This window comes from Bombina bombina, chromosome 1, assembly GCF_027579735.1.
Source record: "Bombina bombina isolate aBomBom1 chromosome 1, aBomBom1.pri, whole genome shotgun sequence".
Classification (NCBI taxonomy): Eukaryota; Metazoa; Chordata; class Amphibia; order Anura; family Bombinatoridae; genus Bombina; species Bombina bombina.
In genome coordinates this window covers 1,048,498,175-1,048,525,109 of record NC_069499.1, presented here as the reverse complement: position 1 = coordinate 1,048,525,109, position 26,935 = coordinate 1,048,498,175, and the positions used below count along the sequence as shown (strand labels likewise).

The window sequence follows — 26,935 nt, the reverse complement described above, 5'->3', positions numbered from 1 at the left end:
GTAGGCTGCTCACATCTCTTCCCTTAAGATGATTTAGCACTGATTTAGCTTTGTTAATTTATAATAGTTTATTAAACATTATTTAAACAGACATATATTTATTTCCAATATCTATCAAATAGAGAAACATAAATGTATATTTATATGTACACAATAATATTCACACCTATACTATTTACTATGTCCAGTGCTATTGCAAAGAATGCTAAAAGAATAATCCAACTTAAAGGGGCATTCAAGTCAATTTATGCTTTCATTGTTTAGATAGCGTACACAATTTTCCAAAATTTTCCAATTTGCTTCCATTATCCAAATGTGCACAAACTTTTTATATACACACTTTCTGAGGCACTAGCTCCTACTGGTCATGAGCAAGAATTAATAGAATATACGTATATGCATTTTGTGATTGGCTGATGGCTGTCACATAATGCATTAGGAAGAAAAATGCAGCTAACTAAAATTGGTCAGAAAAAATCTACTATTCATTTGAAATTTAACCTAAGTGCTTTTTCATTGCCTTTTATTTATGCATTTATTGTTTGTGATGTTCTTCTGTGTTTAGTGGTCCTTTCTCCTGTTAAGTGTGATCAGTCCACGGGTCATCATTACTTCTGGGATATTAACTCCTCCCCAACAGGAAGTGCAAGAGGATCACCCAGCAGAGTTGCTATATAGCTCCTCCCCTCTACGTCACACCTAGTCATTCTCTTGCACCCAACTAATAGATAGGATGTGTGAGAGGACTGTGGTGATTATACTTAGTTTTTATAACTTCAATCAAAAGTTTGTTATTTTAAAACAGCACCGGAGTGTGTTGTTCCTTCTCAGGGAGAATTTGAAGAAGAATCTACCTGAGTTTCTATATGATTTTAGCCGGAGTAGTTAAGATCATGTTGCTGTTCTCGGCCATCTGAGGGGTGAGGTATACTTCAGATCAGGGGACAGCGGGCAGGGTCACCTGCAAAGAGGTATGTAGCAGCTTATTATTTTCTGAGAATGGAATTGATTAGAAAATACTGCAAATACCTATATAAAGTAAGTTCAGCCTTAAATGCAGTAGTAGCAACTGGTATCAGGCTGTCATGTATGTATATTTTCACTTCAGTATTCTGGGGAATGGCACTTCACTGGAATGATACTGTATGAATAAACCTTAGCCTATATTGCAGTGAGAACGGCTAGCAGTAGGTTTCTGTGACAATTTATTATCAGGTTAAACGTTTTGCTGGCATGTTAAATCGTTTAATTTTCTGAGGTACTGGGTGAAAAATTGTGTTGGGCACTAATTATCCACTTGGCGGGCATTTTATTCAATTTTTGACAGTTTACTGATCTCCCTCACTGTTGTGTGTGAGGGGGAGGGGCTTAATTTGGCGCTTTTGCTACGCATTAGGAATTCAGTCACAAGTCTGTTTTTCTTCCCTGCATGATCCGGTTCGTCTCTACAGAGCTTAAGGGTCGTCAAAAGTTATTTTGAGGGAGGTAATCACTCACAGCAGACCTGTGAGATAGTGCTTGACTGTGATAAAAAACGTTATATTCTGTACTTTTTTTCTGTCATTTAAGGGTTAGTTATCCATTGCTAATGGGGACAATCCTTTGCTAAATATATATTTTTTCCGGTTAAAATTTGATTTTATTGTTTCTCAACTGTCATAACTTCTGTGCTTCTTAAAGACACAGTACGTTTTTTTTTTTCATACTATTGAAATTTAAATTGAAAAGTATTTCCAAGCTGCTGGTTTAATTGCTAGTGTGTTTAACATGTCTGATTCAGAGGAATATCTCTGTGCTATATGTGCTAAAGCCAAAGTGGAGCCCAATAGAAATTTATGTACTAATTGCATTGATGCTACTTTAAATAAAAGTCAATCTGTACAAATTGAACATCATTCACCAAACAACGAGGGGAAAGTTATGCCGACTAACTTGCCTCACGTGTCAGTACCTGAATCTCCCGCTCGGGAGGTGCGTGATTTGGTAACGCCGAGTACTTCAGGGCGGCCATTACAAATCACATTGCAGGACATGGCTAATGTTATGACTGAAGTTTTGTCTAAATTACCAGAACATTTAGCAGAAGCGTGACCACTCTGGGGTGAGAACAGAGTGCGCTGATAATAATAGGGCCATGTCAGATACTGGGTCACAGTATGCGGAACATGAGGACGGAGAGCTTCAATCTGCAGGTGACGGTTCTGATCCCAATAGAGTGGATTCAGACATTTCTAATTTTAAGTTTAAGCTTGAGAACCTCCGCGTTCTACTAGGGGAGGTATTAGCGGCTCTGAATGATTGTAACACCGTTGCAATTCCAGAGAAGTTATGTAGGCTGGATAGATACTATGCGGTACCGGCGAGTACTGACGTATTTCCTATACCTAAGAGGCTTACAGAGATAATTACTAAGGAGTGGGATAGGCCCGGTGTACCCTTTTCCCCCCCTCCTGTATTTAGAAAAATGTTCCCAATAGACGCCACCACGCGGGACTTATGGCAGACGATCCCTAAGGTGGAGGGAGCGGTTTCTACTCTGGCTAAGCGTACCACTATCCCGGTGAAGGATAGCTGTGCCTTTTCAGATCCAATGGATAAAAAATTAGAGGGTTACCTTAAGAAAATGTTTGTTCAACAAGGTTTTATACTACAACCCCTGGCATGTATTGCGTCTGTCACGGCCGCGGCCGCTTTTTGGTCCGAGTCCCTGGAAGAGACTCTTGACTCAATTACTATCGAAGAAATTTCAAACAGGCTTAAAGCCATTAAGCTAGCTAATTCATTTGTTTCAGATGCCGTAGTACATTTAACTAAACTTACGGCTAAGAATTCCGGTTTCGCCATTCAGGCACGCAGAGCTCTGTGGCTAAAATCGTGGTCAGCTGACGTTACTTCCAAATCTAAGTTACTTAACATACCTTTCAAAGGGCAGACCTTATTCGGGCCCGGTTTGAAAGAAATTATCGCTGACATTACAGGAGGTAAAGGCCATGCCCTGCCTCAAGACAGAGCCAAGCCTAGGGCTAGACAGTCTAATTTTCGTTCCTTTCGTAATTTCAAAGCAGGAGCAGCATCAACTTCCTCTGCTCCAAAACAGGAAGGAGCTGTTGCTCGTTACAGACAAGGCTGGAGACCTAACCAGTCCTGGAACAAGGGCAAGCAGGCCAGAAAACCTGCTGCTGCCCCTAAGACGGCATGAATTGAGGGCCCCCGATCCGGGAACGGATCTAGTGGGGGGCAGACTTTCTCTCTTCGCCCAGGCTTGGGCAAGAGATGTCCAGGATCCCTGGGCACTAGAGATCATATCTCAGGGATATCTTCTGGATTTCAAAACCTCTCCCCCAAAAGGGAGATTCCATCTGTCAAGGTTGTCAACAAACCAAATAAAGAAGGAGGCGTTTCTACGCTGTGTACAAGATCTGTTACTAATGGGAGTGATCCATCCGGTTCCGCGGTCGGAACACGGACAGGGATTTTACTCAAATCTGTTTGTGGTTCCCAAGAAAGAAGGAACCTTCAGACCAATCTTGGATTTAAAGATCCTAAACAAATTCCTAAGAGTTCCATCGTTCAAAATGGAAACTATTCGGACAATTCTACCCATGATCCAAAAGGGTCAGTACATGACCACAGTGGATTTAAAGGATGCTTACCTTCACATTCCGATTCACAGAGATCATTACCAGTATCTAAGGTTTGCCTTCCTAGACAGGCATTACCAGTTTGTAGCTCTTCCATTCGGGTTGGCTACGGCTCCAAGAATCTTCACAAAGGTTCTGGGGGCTCTTCTGGCGGTGCTAAGACCGCGAGGAATTTCGGTAGCTCCATACCTAGACGACATTCTGATACAAGCTTCAAGCTTTCAAACTGCCAAGTCTCATACAGAGTTAGTACTGGCATTTCTAAGATCGCATGGGTGGAAGGTAAACGAAAAGAAGAGTTCTCTCTTTCCGCTCACAAGGGTTCCCTTCTTGGGGACTCTTATAGATTCTGTAGAAATGAAAATCTACCTGACAGAAGACAGGTTAACAAAACTTCAAAACGCTTGCCGTGTCCTTCATTCCATTCAACACCCGTCAGTGGCTCAATGCATGGAGGTGATCGGCTTAATGGTAGCGGCAATGGACATAGTACCCTTTGCACGCTTACACCTCAGACCGCTGCAATTGTGCATGCTAAGTCAGTGGAATGGGGATTACTCAGATTTGTCCCCTACTCTGAATCTGGATCAAGAGACCAGAAATTCTCTTCTGTGGTGGCTTTCTCGGCCACATCTGTCCAGGGGGATGCCATTCAGCAGACCAGAATGGACGATTGTAACAACAGACGCCAGCCTGCTAGGTTGGGGCGCTGTCTGGAATTCCCTGAAGGCTCAGGGATCAAGGACTCAGGAGGAGAGTCTCCTGCCAATAAACATTCTGGAATTGAGAGCAGTTCTCAATGCCCTTCTGGCTTGGCCCCAGTTAACAACTCGGGGGTTCATCAGATTTCAGTCAGACAATATCACGACTGTAGCTTACATCAACCATCAAGGAGGGACAAGAAGCTCCCTAGCAATGATGGAAGTATCAAAGATAATTCGCTGGGCAGAGTCTCACTCTTGCCACCTATCAGCAATCCACATTCCGGGAGTGGAGAACTGGGAGGCGGATTTCTTAAGTCGTCAGACTTTTCATCCGGGGGAGTGGGATCTTCATCCGGAGGTCTTTGCCCAAATACTTCGTCGTTGGGGCAAACCAGAAATAGATCTCATGGCGTCTCGACAGAACGCCAAGCTTCCTCGTTACGGGTCCAGATCCAGGGATCCGGGAGCGGCCCTGGTAGATGCTTTGACAGCACCTTGGACCTTCGGGAGAGCTTATGTGTTTCCACCCTTCCCGATGCTTCCTCGATTGATTGCCAGGATCAAACAGGAGAGAGCATCGGTGATTCTAATAGCACCTGCGTGGCCACGCAGGACCTGGTATGCAGATCCAGTGGACATGTCATCCTGTCCACCTTGGTCTCTGCCTCTGAGACAGGACCTTCTGATTCAAGGTCCCTTCAAACATCAAAATCTAATTTCTCTGAAGCTGACTGCCTGGAAATTGAACGCTTGATTTTATCAAAACGTGGTTTTTCTGAGTCAGTAATTGATACCTTAATACAGGCTAGGAAGCCTGTTACCAGAAAGATTTACCATAAAATATGGCGTAAATACCTATATTGGTGCGAATCCAAAGGTTACTCTTGGAGTAAGGTTAGGATTCCTAGGATATTGTCTTTTCTACAAGAAGGTTTAGAAAAGGGTTTATCCGCTAGTTCCTTAAAGGGACAGATCTCAGCTCTGTCCATTCTGTTGCACAAACGTCTGTCAGAAGTTCCAGACGTTCAGGCTTTTTGTCAGGCTTTGGCCAGGATTAAGCCTGTGTTTAAAACTGTTGCTCCGCCATGGAGTTTAAACCTTGTTCTTAACGTTTTACAGGGCGTTCCGTTTGAACCCCTTCATTCCATTGATATAAAGTTGTTATCTTGGAAAGTTCTATTTTTAATGGCTATTTCCTCGGCTCGAAGAGTCTCTGAGTTATCAGCCTTACATTGTGATTCTCCTTATTTGATTTTTCACTCGGATAAGGTAGTTCTGCGTACTAAACCTGGGTTCTTACCTAAGGTAGTCACTAACAGGAATATCAATCAAGAGATTGTTGTTCCATCCTTGTGTCCAAATCCTTCTTCAAAGAAGGAACGACTTCTGCACAATCTGGATGTAGTTCGTGCCCTAAAATTTTATTTACAGGCAACTAAAGATTTTCGACAAACGTCTTCCCTGTTTGTCGTTTACTCTGGTCAGACGAGAGGTCAAAAAGCTTCTGCTACCTCTCTCTCTTTTTGGCTTCGTAGCATAATACGTTTAGCTTATGAGACTGCTGGACAGCAGCCTCCTGAAAGAATTACAGCTCATTCCACTAGAGCTGTGGCTTCCACTTGGGCCTTTAAGAATGAGGCCTCTGTTGAACAGATTTGCAAGGCTGCAACTTGGTCTTCGCTTCATACTTTTTCCAAATTTTACAAATTTGACACTTTTGCTTCTTCGGAGGCTATTTTTGGGAGAAAGGTTCTTCAGGCAGTGGTTCCTTCTGTATAAAGAGCCTGCCTGTCCCTCCCGTTATCCGTGTACTTTTGCTTTGGTATTGGTATCCCAGAAGTAATGATGACCCGTGGACTGATCACACTTAACAGGAGAAAACATAATTTATGCTTACCTGATAAATTCCTTTCTCCTGTAGTGTGATCAGTCCACGGCCCGCCCTGTTTTTTATGGCAGGTCAAAATTTTTTAATTATACTCCAGTCACCACTGCACCCTTTAGCTTCTCCTTTCTCGTTGGTTCTTGGTCGAATGACTGGGTGTGACGTAGAGGGGAGGAGCTATATAGCAACTCTGCTGGGTGATCCTCTTGCACTTCCTGTTGGGGAGGAGTTAATATCCCAGAAGTAATGATGACCCGTGGACTGATCACACTACAGGAGAAAGGAATTTATCAGGTAAGCATAAATTATGTTTTTAGAGATCAAATGACTAGGGAGATAAGATGAGAGGAAAACACTAGCTCACAGAAAAAAAACAGTATTAACCCAAGACTACCTTGGATAAATTGATAAAAAGCCCAATTTGACATGTATTTTACAGCAAAAGGCAGCAAAATAAATAAGGAATGTATATTGCAATTATGTTATACTTTTAACAATGTTTTCTCTTGTAAGGTGTATCCAGTCCACGGATCATCCATTACTTGTGGGATATTCTCATTCCCAACAGGAAGTTGCAAGAGGACACCCACAGCAGAGCTGTAATATAGTTCCTCCCCTAACTGTCATAGCCAGTCATTCTCTTGCAAGTCTCAACAAGCTAGGTCGTTGTAGGAGAGAGTGGTTAAATATAGTTAGTTTACTTTCTTCAATCAAAAGTTTGTTATTTTTAAATAGTACCGGTGTTGTGCTATTTTATCTCAGGCAGTAAATAGAAGAAGAATCTGCCTGAGGTTTCTATGATCTTAGCAGGTTGTAACTAAGATCCATTGCTATTCTCACATATGTCTGAGGGGATTACACAGATGAGGTAACTTCAGCGAGAGAATGGCGTGCAGTTTATTCTGCTATCAGGTATGTGCAGTTATAATTTTTTCTAGAGATGGAAAACACTAGAAAATGCTGCTGATACCGGATTAATGTAAGTTAAGCCTGAATACAGTGATTTAATAACGACTGGTATCATGCTTACTCCCAGGGGTAATACCCTTATGATATTGCAATATAAAACGTTTGCTGGCATGTTTAATCGTTTTTATATATGCTTTGGTGATAAAACTTTATTGGGGCCTAGTTTTTTCCACATGGCTGGCTTAAATTTTGACTAGAAACAATTTCCACTGTTGTAGTATAAAAGTTACAGTTGGTGCAGTTAAAATTACAAACTGTGACATCCAGCTTCCCTCAAAGGCCCTCTGAATGCTATAGGACATCTCTAAAGGGCCCAAAGGCTTTCCAAAGTCGTTTATTGGGGAAGGTAGGGCCACAGCTTGCTGTGGCAGTTGGTTGTGACTGTTAAAAAATGTATATTTCGTTTTTTTGATCCGTTTTTTGAACTAAGGGGTTAATCATCCATTTGCAAGTTGGTGCAATGCTCTGTTAGCCTATTATACACACTGTAAAAATTTCGTTTGATTTACTGCATTTTTTTACTGTTTTTCAAATTCTGACAAAATGTGTTTCTCTTAAAGGCACAGTACCATTTTTTATATTTGCTTGTTAACTTGATTTAAAGTGTTTTCCAAGCTTGCTAGTCTCATTGCTATTCTGTATAACATGTCTGACATAGAAGAAACTCCTTGTTTATTATGTTTAAAAGCCATGGTGGAACCCCCTCTTAGAATGTGTACCAAATGTACTGATTTCATTTTATGCAATAAAGATCATTTTCTGTCTTTAAAAAATTTATCACCAGAGGAATATGACGAGGGGGAAGTTATGCCGACTAACTTTCCCCACGTGTCAGACCCTTTGACTCCCGCTTAAGGGACTCACGCTCAAATGGCGCCAAGTACATCTAGGGCGCCCATAGCGTTTACTTTACAAGACATGGCGGCAGTCATGGATAATACACTGTCAGCGGTATTAGCCAGACTACCTGAACTTAAAGGTAAGCGAGATAGCTCTGGGGTGAGACAAAATGCAGAGCATACTGACGCTTTAATAACCATGTCTGATACTGCCTCACAATATGCAGAAGCTGAGGAAAGAGAGCTTCAGTCAGTGGGTGATGTTAATGACTCAGGAAAGATACCTGATTCTAATATTTCTACATTTAAATTTAAGCTTGAACAACTCCGCGTGTTGCATAGGGAGGTTTTAGCTGCTCTGAATGACTGTGATACCATTGCAGTGCCAGAGAAATTGTGTAGACTGGATAAATACTTTGCAGTGCTGGTGTGTACTGATGTTTTTCCAAATACCTAAAAGGTTTACAGAAATTATTAATAAGGAATGGGATAGACCAGGTGTGCCGTTCTCTTCCCCTCCTATCTTTAGAAAAATGTCTCCAATAGACGCCTCCATACAGGACTTATGGCAGTCAGTCCCTAAGGTGGAGGGAGCAGTTTCTACTCTAGTAAAGCGTACTACTATCCCTGTCGAGGACAGTTGTGCTTTTTTTTTTTTTTTTTTTTAGATCCAATGGATAAAAAATTAGAGGTTACCTTAAGAAAATATTTATTCAACAAGGTTTTATCCTACAGCCCCTTGCATGCATTGCCCCTGTCACTGCTGCTGCGGCGTACTGGTTTGAGTCTCTGGAAGAGGCTTTACAGGTAGCGACTCCATTTGATGACATACTTGGCAAACTTAGAGCACTTAAGCTAGCCAATTCTTTTATTCTGATGCCATTGTTCATTTGACTAAACTAACGGCTAAGAATTCTGGTTTTGCTATACATGCGCGCAGAGCGCTATGGCTTAGATCATGGTCAGCTGACGTGACTTCAAAATCTAAGCTACTTAACATTCCCTTCAAGGGGCAGACCCTATTCGGGCCTGGTTGAAGGAGATTATTGCTGATATCACTGGAGGAAAAGGTCATGCCCTTCCTCAGGACAGGTCCAAATCTAGGGCCAAACAGTCTAATTTTCGTGCCTTTCAAAACTTCAAGGCAGGTGCGGCATCAACTTCCTCTAATGCTAAACAAGAGGGAACTTTTGCTCAATCCAAGACGGTCTGGAGACCAAACCTGACCTGGAAAAAAGGTAAGCAGGTAAAAAAAGCCTGCTGCTGCCTCTAAGACAGCATGAAGGAACGGCCCCCTATCCGGGAACGGATCTAGTAGGGGGCAGACTTTCACTTTTTGCCCAGGCGTGGGCAAGAGATGTTCAGGATCCCTGGACGTTGGAAATTATATCCCAGGGATATCTTCTGGACTTCAAAGCTTCCCCCCCCAAAAGGGAGATTTCACCTTTCACAATTATCTGCACACCAGATAAAGAGAGAGGCATTCTTACACTGTGTACGAGACCTCCTAGTTATGGGAGTGATCCATCCAGTTCCAAAGGAGGAACAGGGACAGGGTTTTTACTCAAATCTGTTTGTGGTTCCCAAAAAAGAGGGAACCTTCAGACCAATTTTGGATCTAAAGATCTTAAACAAATTCCTCAAAGTTCCGTCGTTGAAGATGGAAACTATTCGTACCATCCTACCACTGATCCAGGAGGGTCAATATATGACTACAGTGGATCTAAAGGATGCTTATCTTCACATTCCGATACACAAAGATCATCATCGGTTTCTCAGGTTTGCCTTTCAAGACAGGCATTACCAGTTGTAGCTCTTCCCTTGGGATTAGCTACAGCCCCAAGAATCTTTACAAAGGTTCTAGGGTCGCTTATGGCGGTCCTAAGGCCGCGGGGCATAGCAGTAGCCCCTTATTTAGACGACATCCTGATACAGGCGTCAAACTTCCAAATTGCCAAGTCTCATACGGACGTAGTACTGGCATTTCTGTGGTCGCATGGGTGGAAAGTGAACGAGGAAAAGAGTTCTCTATCCCCACTCACAAGAGTTTCCTTTCTAGGGACTCTGATAGATTCTGTAGAAATGAAAATTCACCTGACGGAGTCCAGGTTATCAAAGCTTCTAAATTCCTGCCGGGTTCTTCATTCCATTCCGCGCCCTTCGGTGGTTCAGTGTATGGAAGTAATCGGCTTAATGGTAGCGGCAATGAACATAGTGCCGTTTGCACGCTTACATCTCAGACCGCTGCAACTATGCATGCTCAGTCAGTGGAACGGGGATTACACAGATTTGTCCCCTCAACTGAATCTGGACCAAGAGACCAGGGATTCTCTTCTCTGGTGGCTATCTCGGGTCCATCTGTCCAAAGGTATGACCTTTCGCAGGCCAGATTGGACAATTGTTATGACAGATGCCAGCCTTCTAGGTTGGTGTGCAGTCTGGAATTCCCTGAAGGCTCAGGGATCGTGGACTCAGGAGGAGTCTCTCCTTCCATTAAATATTCTGGAACTAAGAGCGATATTCAAGGCTCTTCAGGCTTGGCCTCAGTTAGCAACTCTGAGGTACATCAGATTTCAGTCGGACAACATCACGACTGTAGCTTACATCAACCATCAAGGGGGAACGAGAAGTTCCCTAGAGATGTTAGAAGTTTCAAAAATAATTCGCTGGGCAGAGATTCACTCTTGCCACCTATCAGCTATCCATATCCCAGGTGTAGAGCACTGGAAGGCGGATTTTCTAAGTCGTCAGACTTTTCATCCGGGAGAGTGGGAACTCCATCCGGAGGTATTTGCACAACTGATTTATCGTTGGGGCAAACCAGAACTGGATCTCATGGCGTCTCGCCAGAACGCCAAGCTTCCGTGTTACGGATCCAGGTCCAGGGATCCCAAGGCGACACTGATAGATGCTCTAGCAGCGCCCTGGTCTTTCAACCTGGCTTATGTGTTTCCACCGTTTCCTCTGCTCCCTCGACTGATTGCCAAGATCAAGCAGGAGAGAGCATCAGTGATTCTGATAGCACCTGCGTGGCCACGCAGGACCTGGTATGCAGATCTAGTGGACATGTCATCCTTTCCACCATGGTCTCTGCCTCTGAAACAGGACCTTCTACTTCAGGGTCCTTTCAACCATCCAAATCTAATTTCTCTGAGGCTGACTGCCTGGAGATTGAACGCTTGATTTTATCAAAGCGTGGCTTCTCTGAGTCAGTTATTGATACCTTAAGACAGGCACGAAAGCCTGTCACCAGGAAAATTTACCATAAGGTATGGTGTAGATATCTTTATTGGTGTGAATCCAAGGGTTACTCATGGAGTAAGGTCAGGATTTCTAGGATATTATCTTTTCTCCAAGAAGGTTTGGAAAAAGGATTGTCAGCTAATTAAGCGTCTGGCAGATGTTCCAGACGTTCAGGCATTTTGTCAGGCTTTAGTTAGAATCAAGCCTGTGTTTAAACCTGTTGCTCCACCATGGAGCTTAAACTTGGTTCTTAAGGTTCTTCAAGGAGTTCCGTTTGAACCTCTTCATTCCATAGATCAAGCTTTTATCTTGGAAAGTTCTTTTTTTGGTAGCTATTTCCTCGGCTCGTAGAGTCTGAGCTATCTGCCTTACAATGTGATTCTCCTTATCTGATTTTTCATACGGATAAGGTAGTCCTGCGTACCAAACCTGGGTTCTTACATAAGATGGTATCTAACAAGAATATCAATCAAGAGATTGTTGTTCCATCCTTGTGTTACACAATCTGGACGTGGTCAGTGCTTTAAAGTTTTACTTACAAGCTACTAAAGATTTTCGTCAAACATCTGCTTTGTTTGTTGTCTACTCTGGACAGAGGAGAGGTCAAAAGGCTTCGGCAACCTCTTTTTCTTTTTGACTAAGAAGCTTAATCCGCTTAGCCTATGAGACTGCTGGACAGCAGCCTCCTGAAAGGATTACAGCTCATTCCACTAGAGCTGTGGCTTCCACTTGGGCCTTTAAAAATGAGGCTTCTTTTGATCAGATTTGCAAGGCGAAGACTTGGTCTTCGCTTCATATTTTTTCAAAATTTTACAAATTTGATACTTTTGCTTCTTCAGAGGCTGTATTTGGGAGAGAGGTTTTACGGGCAGTGGTTCCTTCCATTTAAGTTCCTGCCTTGTCCCTCCCTTCATCCGTGTACTTTAGCTTTGGTATTGGTATCCCACAAGTAATGGATGATCCGTGGACTGGATACACCTTACAAGAGAAAACACAATTTATGCTTACCTGATAAATTTATTTATCTTGTGGTGTATCCAGTCCACGGCCCGCCCTGTCATTTTAAGGCAGGTAATTTTTAAATTTAAACTACAGTAACCACTGCACCCTATGGTTCCTCCTTTCTCGGCTTGTTTTCGGTCGAATGACTGGCTATGACAGTTAGGGGAGGAGCTATATTACAGCTCTGCTGTGGGTGTCCTCTTGCAACTTCCTGTTGGGAATGAGAATATCCCACAAGTAATGGATGATCCGTGGACTGGATACACCACAAGAGAAATAAATTTATCAGGTAAGCATAAATTGTGTTTTTTATGCATTGTTAAATTTTGAATTTAATGGTTGGTTAATTCTGTTGTTGGTTGCTCAATATGACCTCCATGCTCTCTTTGCAGTTTCAGCTCTATCGCCTCAGCAGTATAGATGATCCTGGAACAGACAAGTTCCTGGCTCGGGTGTGGTGTCTTTTGCGCAGATATCAGGTAACGTAAAGGAGAGGTCAGTGTGAGTTGGCCTATGCTTGTGTGGTAATGCAGGGACGTGCAGTTGTTTGAAAACAGTCTTATGGCTTAATGGAACTACATCACCTAGCTAAACTACCCTCTTGGCCTATCTAATTTTAAAGGGCCATAATAGCTCAGCTGTGTAATTAGTGCTGCTGATTGGATCAGGGGCGGTTTCCTCTCTGGACCAGCAGTGCTCTGCAGGTCCTTGGTGGTATCTCTATTGTGTGTTTAACCCTTTTGTAGGGGTTAACACATGATAGTGCCGGGTTGCTAGTCTTACAAATGACATGCGCTTAACAAATTAGCATGTGTAATTTTACTTTTTGTCTAAATAAAGGCAACACAAAAGTTGCTTAGAATTATATTATACGTAGAAAATGTATGTTTCTAAAAATGTATGTTTGTGTACAAGTGATTACCTACTGACTGAGACTGATAACTCCCACAGCTGATAGACTTGCTACAAAAGTATAAAAAAATTGTTTTATTGAAAACACGGAAATATTTAAAATACCCGTTAACTCTTTAAGTGGTACATATGATGGCCGGGAGTCTTCCTTCAAATCCTCTCCTGTTTATAAATAATGTCTCTGTTCCTTTTGCAAGATAATGCAAAATGACCAGACAAGTGAAAAGCTATATTCTTGTTTTCAATTACTAATTAACAATCTTACGCCTAGATTTAGAGTTCTGCGGTAGCCGTCAAAAGCAGCGTTAAGGGGTCCTAACGCTGCTTTTGGCCACCCGCTGGTATTTAGAGTCAGCCAGGAAAGGGTCTAACGCTCACTTTCCAGCCGCGACTTTTCCATACCGCAGATCCCCTTACGCCAATTGCGTATCCTATCTTTTCAATGGGATCTTCCTAACGCCGGTATTTAGAGTCTTGGCTGAAGTGAGCAGTAGACCCTCTACCAACAAGACTCCAGCCGCAGAAAAAAGTCAGTAGTTAAGAGCTTTATGGGCTAACGCCGGTTTATAAAGCTCTTAACTACTGTGCTCTAAAGTACACTAACACCCATAAACTACCTATGTACCCCTAAACGATGTCCCCCCACATCGCTGCCACTATAATAAATATTTTTAACCCCTAATCTGCCGACCGCACACCGCCGCCACCTACATTATCCCTATGAACCCCTAATCTGCTGCCCCTAACATCGCCGACACCTACATAATATTTATTAACCCCTAATCTGCCCCCCCCCCCCCCCCCCAGCGTCGCCGCTACCTTACCTACACTTATTAACCCCTAATCTGCCGACCGGACCTCGCCGCTACTCTAATAAATGTATTAACCCCTAAAGCTAAGTCTAACCCTAACACCCCCCTAAGTTAAATATAATTTTAATCTAACGAAATAAATTAAATATTATTAACTAAAGTCTTCCTATTTAAAGCTAAATACTTACCTGTAAAATAAACCCTAATATAGCTACAATATAACCAATAATAATATTGTAGCTATTTTAGGATTTATATTTATTTTACAGGCAACTGTGTATTTATTTAAACTAGGTACAATAGCTATTAAATAGTTATTTACTATTTAATAGCTACCTAGTTAAAATAATTACAAAATTACCTGTAAAATAAATCCTAACCTAAGTTACAATTAAACCTAACACTACACTATCAATAAATAAATTAAATCAATTAACTACAATTACCTACAATTAACTAATCTAAATTACAAAAAACAAACACTAAATTACAAAAAATAAAAAAAGATTACAAGAATTTTAAGCTAATTGCACCTACTCTAAGCCCCCTAATAAAATAACAAAGCCCCCCCAAAATAGAAAAATTTCCCTACCCTAATCTAAATTAATAAAGTCAATAGCTATTACCTTACCAGCCCTTAAAAGGGCTTTTTGCGGGGCATGCCCCAAAGAAATCATCTCTTTTGCCTGTAAAAAAACCCCACAATACCACCCCCCAACATTACAACCCACCACCCACATACCCCTACTCTAACCCAAACCCCCCTTAAATAAACCTAACACTACCCCCTGAAGATCTCCCTACCTTGAGCCGTGTTCACCCAGCCGGGCACCGATGGACCAAAAGAGGGCATCCGGAGCGGCAGAAGTCTTCATCCTATCCGGGCAGAAGAGGACATCCGGACCGGTAGGCATCTTCATTCAAGCGGCATCTTCTATCTTCGAGCGGAGCGGAGCCATCTTCTTCCAGCCGACGCGGATCCATCCTTCCACGACGCCTACTCGCCGAATGAAGGTTCCTTTAAATGAAGTCATCCAAGATGGCGTCCCTCGAATTCCGATTGGCTGATAGAATCCTATCAGCCAATCGGAATTAAGGTAGGAAAAATCTGATTGGCTGATTGAACTTGAATCTGATTGGCTGATTCAATCGGATTGGCTGATCCAATCAGCCAATCAGATTGAGCTTGCATTCTATTGGCTGTTCCGATCAGCCAATAGAATGCGAGCTCAATCTGATTGGCTGATTGGATCAGCCAATCTGATTGAACTTGAATCTGATTGGTTGATTTAATCAGCCAATCAGATTTTTCCTACCTTAATTCCGATTGGCTGATAGAATCCTATCAGCCAATCGGAATTTGAGGGACGCCATCTTGGATGACGTCATTTAAAGGAACCTTCGTTCGGCGAGTAGGCGTTGTGGAAGAAGGATGGATCTGCATCGGCTGGAAGAAGATGGCTCCGCTCCGGATGGATGAAGATAGAAGATGCCGCTTGGATGAAGATGTCTACCGGTCCGGATGTCCTCTTCTGCCCGGATAGGATGAAGACTTCTGCTGCTCTGGATGCCCTCTTTTGGTCCATCGGTGCCTGGCTGGGTGAACACGGCTCAAGGTAGGGAGATCTTCAGGGGGTAGTGTTAGGTTTATTTAAGGGGGTATGTGGGTGGTGGGTTGTAATGTTGGGGGGGTATTGTGTTTTTTTTTACAGGCAAAAGTGCTGATTTCTTTGGGACATGCCCCGCAAAAAGCCCTTTTAAGGGCTGGTAAGGTAATAGAGCTGTTAACTTTTTTAATTTAGATTATGGAAAGGAATTTTTTTTATTTTGGGGGGCTTTATTTTATTAGGGGGCTTAGAGTAGGTGTAATTAGCTTAAAATTCTTGTAATTTTTTTTATCTTTTGTAATTTAGTGGGTTTTTTTTTGCAATTTAGTTTAATTTATTTAATTGTAGTTAATTGATTTAATTTATTTATTGATAGTGTAGTGTTAGGTTTAATTGTAACTTAGGTTAGGATTTATTTTACAGGTAATTTTGTAATTATTTTAACTAGGTAGCTATTAAATAGTAAATAACTATTTAATAGCTATTGTACCTAGTTTAAATAAATACAAAGTTGCCTGTAAAATAAATATAAATCCTAAAATAGCTACAATATAATTATTCGTTATATTGTAGCTATATTAGGGTTTATTTTACGGGTAAGTATTTAGCTTTAAATAGGAAGACTTTTAGTTAATAATATTTAATTTATTTTGTTAGATTAAAATTATATTTAATTTAGGGGGGTGTTAGGGTTAGGTTCAGACTTAGCTTTAGGGGTTAATACATTTATTAGAGTAGCGGCGAGGTCCGGTCGGCAGATTAGGGGTTAATAAGTGTAGGTAAGGTAGCAGCGACGTTGGGGGGGCAGATTAGGGGTTAATAAATATAATATAGGGGTCGGCGATGTTAGGGGCAGCAGATTAGGGGTACATAGGTATAATGTAGGTTGCGGCAGATTAGGGGTTAATAATATAATGCAGGTGTCAGCAATAGCGGGGGCAGCAGATTAGGGGTTAATAAGTGTAAGGTTAGGGGTGATTAGACTCGGGGTTCATGTTAGGGTGTTAGGTGCAGACTTAGAAACTGTTTCCCCATAGGAAACAATGGGGCTGCGTTAGGAGCTGAACGCTGCTTTTTTGCAGGTGTTAGGTTTTTTTTCAGCCCAAACTGCCCCATGGTTTCCTATGGGGGAATCGTGCACGAGCACGTTTTTTTCCAGATAGCCGCTACCGTAAGCAACGCTGGTATTGAGAGTTGAAGTGGCGGTAAATATGCCTGTACGCTCCCTTTTTGGAGCCTAACGCAGCCCTTCAGAGAACTCTAAACTCTAACGCACCCCTTTGGCCGCAAAACTCTAAATCTAGGTGTTAAGGTTTTTTTGGAATGCAAAACGTCTGCTTATTTGATGGCAAAATCTAATCTAATTAACAGTTTATTTTTAATCATGTACAGAAAAGACAATTATAAGTACGGTATTTTGCAAGTGTATAGTGTGTATTAAAAAAAACCCACTGGAAATTGATGTTTAAAGGGGCATGAAACCCAAAATGTTTCTTTCATGATTCAGATAGATCATGCAGTTTAAAAAAAAAAAAAGTTTCCAATTTACTTGTTTTATAAAATTTGCATTGTTCTTAATGTATTCTTTGTTAAAGAGGATTTGAAATTGTATGTTATGTGCAAGGATTTATTGAGAACATTATACAGGATTCTAATATATTGCAACATGTTGTAACTGTTATTCACAATATTTGTTATATGTCACATAGGTGATGTTTGGCACTGCACAGTTTGAGGGATCTGGTCTTCAGGGGGCACTACCAGTCAATGTGTTCCAGGCTCTTCACCGAATTTTTGGAGTTACTGCTGAATGCTTTGCTTCCCCTTTAAACTGTTATTTCAAGCAGTACTGCTCAGCCTTTCCAGACACAGATGGATACTTTGGGTCCAGGGGGTAAGTATGCTTTTCCAAAAAAATTGATATGTCCAAAGTTTTTTGAGACTTGGCACACCTTTAGTCATTACTTCATCTTTACACACATACATACACGCCTCTAGCAGTAGGTTGTACTCAAGAATTATGTAAAATCTATCTTGTACGAATGTTTCTTTAATCAAGACTAATCTTGCTTGGTCTTTAATATAAGTATGAATTACCCACCTACTCTCATCCACACAGGCCTTGTCTGAGTTTCTTCCCAGTCAGCGGTTCCTTTGAGGCAAATCCTCCATTTAGCGAAGAACTAATGGATGCCATGGTGACACATTTTGAGGTATGATGTCTTACATTTGTTTGAGGAATCTTAAATCTGTATCTAGATGCTAATGTATTTGCTCCCCTGCAGAACCTTTTGGAGAATTCAGAGCAGCCTCTATCATTCATCATCTTTATACCTGAGTGGAGAGATCCTCCCACACCTGCCCTCATTCGCATGGAGAACAGCCGCTTCAAACGACACCAGCTGCTTCTTAATGCCTTTCAGCATGAATACCGCAGTGGAGCCCAGCACCTGTGCAAGAGGCATGTAACCCCCTGATTGTGCTAATAAAAATTAAAAAAGCAAGGGTTGTAATATATAGAAGCAAAAAGGGAGAAGGGAGAAAGTTCCCTTATCCATCCATTGCAAGATCTAAAAACTATTCAATGCAAATGCTTACTTTCTGTGTAGTTTATATCCTTTGTTATCCTTATGTCATCAGTATATATTATTTTTTTTAACCAAGTTCCTATTCATATTATACCAATACTTATTGTATTATTTTTTTTTGTCTTTCTCAGGGACGAGTTATACTACAAGGCAGTGCACAATACAGCTGTACTGTTTTTGCAGAATGAGCCAGGCTTCATAAAGTGGGGGCCTACCCCAGAACGTGTGCAGGAGCTTAGTGCAGCATACAAACTCTCTGGGCGAGTATCCAGTTCTTTAGGAGGAGGCGACAAGGAATCTACACAAGAGGAGGGCACTAGCAAGGACAGCACAACAACCTAAAGATATATAGACTGGGAATGTTCCCCTTTTGTAATTGACACAGTGGGTGCCAACCTACCAGGCAGCATGTCATAATTTGATAAGGGTAGAAGGATACATAAACACTCACTTTAAAGGGCAGAGCTTGGGCCTATCCAATCCAGTGAGCAGTTTACAGGCTGCCCCTATGCAGATGAGGCAAATCTCTGGCGTCTTATAGGTTGCAGAATAGACTTTTCCAAGTCTTAAAGAAGGAGTGCTCCTCTCAGTCCCATAGGGCACAACATATATTTTTACTTACTATTTAATGCAACAATTTAGGTCCTTATACAGATCAACCCTGTTCCAGTTATTTGGAAAAGGGACATTTGCGAACGCATATTTGTGCTGTGTGGCCTCTAGTAAGCAGGAACAGAACTTCTACCCTTTGTTAAACGGTGCAAGGAGCAGTGATTTAACTCTGTATAGGAGAGTATGGGCATTACATTTCTTTATAGGATATGTGAATATACTATGGTTTAAACTGAAAGGAGTAACTGAATTCCGTATGAATGTGTATGGACGATAGTGGTAACAACATTCTTATGTATGAAAGTGTAAGAACAGAAAATGTTGTTCCACTTTATACAAATTGTAATGAGGTGAATTGTGTTTAAGCTGTTTGAGGTAGTACTGCTTTCTTGTGTGAATGTGTTGAACTTCACTGCTTTTCTGTATGAAGGTGACCTAGAGCAATGCTCCTTTGCATGAAGGGGTGGAGGAGTTTTGTAGCTCTATTCTGTATATAGTTTTATGTTGTACTTTTATTGTACTTTGCCTCTTGGGAGAGATGTAAACTTTTGCATGTTATCTCCCTTACCCTTTTTTGTGTGTTTCTCGCATTGTGATTGGTGCACTTTGTTATGTGCTAATTATTTCATGTAATTAATTTAATGTCTAACCATTTTATTACTTTTATCAAACAGTAAAAGTCTATTTTTGATTTAAGTCTCTTGGTCCTTAAAGTATAGCTCATAGTCAACAAGCTTTGAAATTAACAGCTCAAAATGAGCCACACAGAAATAACTATAATAAACCTAATGTTAGTTGGCATAAGAATGAAGTTAAAAATCAATCTAGATCTTAATGTAAGTGTGTGCTGTTACTACATATTACATTTATATTATAGATTTACCAAAACTCTTAGAAACAACTCAACAATATATTTCCAGAAAAAGTATATTGGATTGTAGAGGATACCCGAGTATATACCAGTCAAAAAATATAGGTCTAAGTGCAATGGACCAATTACTTCTGCAATTGTTTGCAGGTTCAATCACTCCTGCAGTAAAAGATGATTTTGGTAATTGTTATTACAATAGTAGTGATAATAGTAGTATTAGCTTGTCCCCTCTGGGGTTTCTACTTACAATATATTACCCCAATCAATATGATTTAAAGGGACAGTCTAGTCAAAATTAAACTTTCATGATTTAGATAGGGCATGCAATTTTAAACAACTTTCCAATTTACTTTTATCATCAAATTTGCTTTGCTCTCTCTCTATTATTTATGGAAAGTTAAACCTAGGTAAGGATTATATGCTAATTTCTAAGGCGGTAGAACTCTGTCTCTTATTTCAGTGCATTTTGACAGTTTTTCACATTTAGACACTGCTAGTTCGTGTGTGTCATATAGATAACATTGTGCTCTCTCCCGTGGAGTTGAGTCAGCACTGCTTGGCTAAAACTGGGGAATGGGTAATAAAGGAATTATCGATCTACAAATTCTGGAGTAGACTGCCCCTTTTAAGTGGTGCATTTAGGTAAAAAACTTCTGTTCGTACTGATTTTTCTTCCTCTGGAGTTTGGTCCTCCAAGTATGATAAACAGACCAGAGATACAAACAAAAAAAAGCCAAAATAGTATAACACTGTTTATTTTGATAATAAAACGCAACAATGGCAAGCAATGCACTCACATTTGTAAACCTCAATGATATGAGGTAACATATATAAAAGTATTTGTAGGCATTCAGTCTAATAAGATTGTGATTGGATACTGGTTCAGCAAGTGTCTGTATTTAATCCATGTGGATGCAGAAAAAAAACCTCAGTCTTTGCCCAGGGGAAGTATTTAACATCGGAACAAAGTTCCAATGTAAACACTTGCTTGAAAAATTAAATCATGCATTGGTTCATGTGATCATTTGATTTCAAGGTCTAGGCATACTCCCCGGTCCGATTTCCCATTAAACAAAAGGAGGAGGCTGCAGGATGCCAAAAAAGTAGGACTTTCCATGCCGTCCTAACGGCATTTAAGCCCAGCACTGTTAGGATGGCATGGAACTTCCTAATGGCATTACTCGTTTAAAAAATAAAATAAACTTTCTTTCCAATGGCATGGAGAGTTCATGAATCTATTCTAATTACTAGTGGGAATTCAACTCCTGGCCACCAGGAGGAGGCAAAGAACACCCCAGCAAAGCTGTTAAGTATCATTACTACTTCCCATAAACCCCCAGTCATTCTTTGCCTTGTACATCAGGAGGATGTGTGAAAATGGTGTCTGAAGATATGAATCCTTTAATCGGTACTTTTCCCTGCAAGCAAGGATTGGGGATATGCTGTGTCTATGTAATCCTCTTTAGTAAGAGTAATGGTGGCTTTTAGCAGTTGGAAGACGGCAGGGTAGTCCTTGCTTCCCTTCCAACATTTATGCTACTCCTCTATAAAAAAACCAGGGTTGGTTACTCTGCTTTTCTTTTTCAAAAGGTCCCTGTCAGAGGTTGGCTGAGTCTGTCATACATGAGAAGCTGTTTCCTGCCCTACAGCTGGATCCACCAGGTTGGAAGGATTCAGCACTTTTAAGGTTAATCCCTCAGTGGACTTATCACGGGATCTTTTTATCTCTTTATGTGGGAATATATTTAAGGACAGCACTGTCAGGGCACTGTATCTGCTAGGGGGTGAAGGAGTTAATGGACTCCTTTTTATCTGAGGCTGGCAGAGTGAGAGTGGGACATCACTTATGGGCTGATTAATTATTGCCCTAATAAGATATTTTTGTGTGGTTAGGTTTTTGGGGCTAGAACACCCTACAGATTTATATGCTTTATTTAATTCCTTCAGCACAGCGTAACTCACGCTCTTTTTCTCTGTGGCGCAGTTGAATGTTTCTATTGCTGTAACTACGGCTTCCTTCACAGCCGACTTGGAGAGCGTGCTACAGAGCTAGCTTTGATCCGGAGGAGACTAGGTAACGATCCTGGTGTTGAGCAGTAGCGGATTGTGAGCAGAGCTGAAGATCAATCCACAGACTCTTTGGTAAGTCCTCAGCTAGGCTGATGTGTAGCAGTGCCGTTAGTTGATGGTTTTTATTTATTGTAAAGACACGATGAGTCCACGGATCATCTTCATTACTTATGGGATATTCACCTCCTGGTCAGCAGGAGGAGGCAAAGAGCACCACGGCAGAGCTGTTAAATAGCTCCTCCCTTCCCTCCCACTCCAGTCATTCTCTTTGCCTAGGTTAGTGATAGGCAGAGGTAAAGTGAGGTGTTAGTATAGATTGTTCAATCAAGAGTTTATTATTTTTAAAGTAGTGCAAGATTGTGCTGCTTTGTTCTAGGGTGTAGCCGTAGTCCATATCGGTCTCTTCAGTAGAGCTTTTGGTGGCTTTAGAGCAATGGGAACTGGTGGGACATAATTCTCACTGCGCCTCCCATACATTTCTGCTGCCCTTATTCTGGTGGCCTAAGCAAACTTAACTCAGGCTCTATCATTTTCCACAGGGCTATAGGAGGGAGAGGACCTCTTAAACCTGCTGGACTGTCCTGCTGTCGGACAGCATTAAGGTAAGTGCTGACTTTATATTCTGGGAATATCAAAGACTCAGAGGAGAGTGGACACTTTAATCAGATTAACACCTAAGGCTCAGAAATATTGGGCTCTTTGTTTTGGGACATTATGCTCTCTATGTATGGAGGGTTGTGTTGACAGCTTAAGTACAGGCACTGGGGCTGGGAGTTAAGCTAAATTTTTCACTTCGTTTTTTATTTCACTAAGTGAAGCCATTCGGGTTGTGTGCATTTACTAACGCCCATGATGGGCGGGGCTATGGTTTCTAATACACTGTGCAGTTTTCAGTCCTTGTCTGATGCATGGAGCTGTTCCGGGTATACTGTGGAGCATTGCACTAGAACCGCAGGGTATTTTCACTCAGAGCAAGCGGTTGCATAGCGCTTTTGAGCCCTTGTCATCGGCAGACTGCTTGGAGATTGCTGGAGATAGAGCAGTGGATCCTGGAGGCAGGTAGGCGCCTCAGCAGAGCTGCTGAGGCGTAGTGGTGTCTGAATATTATTTTATTTAACGGAGGATACGTTTTTCTCTCTGCAAGGTAAATAGTTTCCATTTAAATTTTAACCCCTTAACGACTGAGGACGTGCAGGGTCAAAAAAAAGGCAGTTAACGCCTGAGGACGTACCCTGCACGTCCTCGGTGTGGAAAGCAGCTGGAAGTGATCCTGCTCGCTTCCAGCTGCTTTCCGGTTATTGCAGTGATGCCTCGATATCGAGGAATCCTGCAATAACCATTTTTAGCCATCCGATGCAGAGAGAGCCACTCTGTGGCCCTCTCTGCACCGGACATTAACGGCTAAGTTCGTTGGTGGGTTGGAGCCGGTTTGGGAGGCGGGTGGCGGCCATCGATGGCCTTTGTGATGCGGAGGGGGGCGGGATCATGGGCGGGGAAGACCGGGGGGCGCGCACGGACGCGTGCACGGGGAGGCCGGGCGGGAGTGTGCACGGGGAGGGAGCGGGTGGGAACCACTACGCTACAGAAAATTTTTAGTTAGAAGTGGGGATAAAGGGGGGAATTTTATTTAATTTGATGATCGGTTTGGCTGGTGGGATATTGCTCTGTGGGGGGGGAGCTACACTACAGAAAAAAATAAAAACAAAGTAATAAAAAACATTTTTATTTGCAAACTGGGTACTGGCAGACAGCTGCCAGTACCCAAGATGGCCCCCAATAAGGCAGAGGGGGAGGGTTAGGGAGCTATTTTGGGGGGATCAGGGAGGTTGGGGGCTAAGGGGGATCCTACATAGCAGCATATGTAAATATGCTATAAAAACATTAAAAAATATTAGAAAATACCTTTTTATTTTAGTACTGCCAGACTTTCTGCCAGTACTTAAGATGGCGGGGACAATTGTGGGGTGGGGGAGGGAAGAGAGCTGTTTGGGAGGGATCAGGGGGTGGGATGTGTCAGGTGGGAGGCTGATCTCTACACTAAAGCTAAAATTAACCCTGCAAGCTCCCTACAAACTACCTAATTAACCCCTTCACTGCTGGCCATAATACACGTGTGATGCGCAGCAGCATTTAGCGGCCTTCTAATTACCAAAAAGCAACGCCAAAGCCATATATGTCTGCTATTTCTGATCAAAGGGGATCCCAGAGAAGCATTTACAACCATTTGTGCCATAATTGCACAAGCTGTTTGTAAATAATTTTAGTGAGAAACCTAAAGTTTGAAAAAGTGAACAATTTTTTTTTTATTTGATCGCTTTTGGCGGTGAAATGGTGGCATGAAATATACCAAAATGGGCCTAGATCAATACTTGGGGTTGTCTACTACACTACACTAGAGCTAAAATTAACCCTAGAAGCTCCCTACATGCTCCCAAATTAACCCATTCACTGCTGGGCATAATACCCGTGTGGTGCGCAGTGGCATTTAGCAGCCTTCTAATTACTAAAAAGCAAAGCCAAAGCCATATATGTCTGCTATTTATGAACAAAGGGGATCCCAGAGAAGCATTTACAACCATTTATACCATAATTTCATGAGTTGTTTGTAAATAATTTCAGTGAGAAACCTAAAGTTTGTGAAAAAAATTGTGAAAAAGTGAACATTTTTTCTTATTTGATCGAATTTGGCGGTGAAATGGTGGCATGAAATATACCAAAATGGGCCTAGATCAATACTTTGGGATGTCTTCTAAAAAAAATATATACATGTCAATGGATATTCAGAGATTCCTGAAAGATATTAGTGTCCCAATGTAACTAGCGCTAATTTTGAAAAAAAGTGGTTTGGAAATAGCAAAGTGCTACTTGTATTTATTGCCCTATAACTTGCAAAAAAAGCAAAGAACATGTAAACATTGGGTATTTCTAAACTCAGGACAAAATTTAGAAACTATTTAGCATGGTTTTTTTTTCGTGGTTGTAGATGTGTAACAGATTTTGGGGGTCAAAGTTAGAAAAAGTGTGTTTTTTTCAAGTTTTTCATCATATTTTGTATTTTTTTATAGCAAATTCTAAGATATGATGAAAATAATGGTAGACTTTGAAAGTCCATTTAATGGCGAGAAAAACGGTATATGATATGTGTGGATACAGTAAATGAGTAAGAGGAAAATTACAGCTAAACACAAACACCGCAAAAATGTAAAAATAGCCTTGGTCCCAAACGGACAGAAAATGGAAAAGTGCTGTGGTCATTAAGGGGTTAAAGTCACAGTATCTTTTTCAGACGTTCAAAATTATTTGAGCTAAATTGATCTGTTTAAATTCTGTTGTTTATTTTGGGACACATTTTTTTTTTCTACCTGCAGTAAAAATGTTTATTTCTAAATTTTAAAGGGCCAGTAAGTTTTTTTTTTTTGTAATAAGATTTTTGTATAAAGGTAAAGTTTTATTACATTGTTATTCTACTGTGCTTCAACATGGACATAGGAGCTGTGCAAAATGTTACTTGCTCCATGTGTTTGGATGCCAATGTGGAACCACCAATTCCTTTTTGTCCCTCATGTATTGAGAGGGCTTTAAGTTATAGAGAAAAGATTTTTTCAAAAGCGGATAATTCTCAGGAGTCTAATGACGAGATTCAGAGTATGCCGTAGCTTTCTCCCCAAGCGTCCCAAACTTTAACGCCCGCACAAGCAGTGCCCTGTACTTCTGCTCTAGCACCTGCTGGAGTTACTTTAAAAGAGATAGCTGCGCTCATGTCTTCCACAATTTCTGATGCGTTGTCTGCTTTTCCTATGCTACAAGGCAAACGTAAGAGGAAAGACAACCATGGTTGTCTCTTTCAGATTTAAACTAGAACACCTCCGCCTGTCACTCAGGGAGGTTTTGGTTACCTTAGACGACTGTGATTCCACAGTAGTGGTAAGAGGAAAGACAACCATGTTATCAGTGAGGTTTCTGATGGTGGCAATCTCGGATGTACCCTCCCAGGGAACTGAGATGGAGGGTATAGAGGTTCTATCAGAAGGCACAATTTCAGATTCAGAGAGTTCATTGCCTTTGACTGATTCAGAGGTTGTCTCTTTCAGATTTAAACTAGAACACCTCCGCCTGTTACTCAGGGAGGTTTTGGTTACCTTAGACGACTGTGATTCCTATTTTCAAGAAGATGTTTCCTATAGCTGACGCTGTCAGGGAAGCTTGGCAAACAGTTCCTAAGGTGGAAGGTGCTGCGTGCATTGCTACTATCACTAGTGCAGCAGCTTATTGGTTTGATGCTCTGTCCGAGTCTCTCAAGACTGAGACTTCCTTAGAGGAGATCCAAGATAGGATTGAAGCTCTGATATTAGCTAATGCCTTTATTACGGACGCTTCTCTACAAATTACTAAATTAGCAGCTAAGAGTTTGGGGTTCTCTATCCTATCCCGCAGAGCCTTATGGTTAAAACCTTGGTCTGCGGACGTGTCATCTAAGTCTAAGCTTCTAGCGATTCCTTACAAGGGGAAGACCTTGTTTGGACCTGGCCTGACAGAAATGTTCTCTGATATCACGGGAGGTAAGGGTCGTCTCCTTCCTCAGGATAAGAGAAACAAGCAGAAAGGACGACAGAGTAATTTTCACTCCTTTTGAAATTTTAAGGGAAATTCTTTCTCTTCCTCCTCTAAACCAGAACAATCTAAGCCTGCTTGGAGACCCAACCAGTCTTGGAATAAGGGTAAACAATCCAAGAAGCCTGCTGTTGAATCCGGGACCAGATCTAGTAGGGGGCAGACTATCCTCATCCAGGATACAAACTGGAGTTCAACAATTTTCCTCCCTGAGGAAGATTTCTTCTTTCACGATTATCTGCAAACCAGATAAAGAAAGAGGCTTCTTACATTGTGTAAGAGATCTCTCCTCTCTGGGAGTGATTATTCCCATTCAGGGGCAGGGGTTTTATTCAAATCTGTTTGTAGTTCCAAAAAAGAGGGAACCTTCAGACCTATCTTAGACCTCAAGAGTCTAAACAAGTTTCTCAGAGTTCCATCATTCAAGATGGAAACTATTCGTACCGTTCTTCCATTGATCCAGGAGGGTCAATTTATGACGACAGTGGATTTAAAGGATGCATATCTACATGTTCCCATCCACAGAGATCATCACAGGTTCCTGAGGTTTGCCTTTCTGGGCAAACACT

General features: G+C 41.5%; 1 protein-coding gene across 1 annotated transcript in view; it reads left to right on the top strand.

Moving 5' to 3' along the window:
- The window catches only part of PCIF1 (phosphorylated CTD interacting factor 1), a 32,210-nt gene extending 12,705 nt beyond the window's left edge, over positions 1–19,505 (top strand). The window contains exons 12-16 of the mRNA XM_053688789.1: positions 12,676–12,762; positions 17,324–17,508; positions 17,734–17,827; positions 17,900–18,075; positions 18,334–19,505. Of these exons, the coding sequence (XP_053544764.1) occupies positions 12,676–12,762; positions 17,324–17,508; positions 17,734–17,827; positions 17,900–18,075; positions 18,334–18,544 (753 nt within the window). The 3' untranslated portion in view covers positions 18,545–19,505. The remainder of the gene's footprint in view (positions 1–12,675; positions 12,763–17,323; positions 17,509–17,733; positions 17,828–17,899; positions 18,076–18,333) is intronic.
- Positions 19,506–26,935: the final 7,430 nt, after the last annotated feature.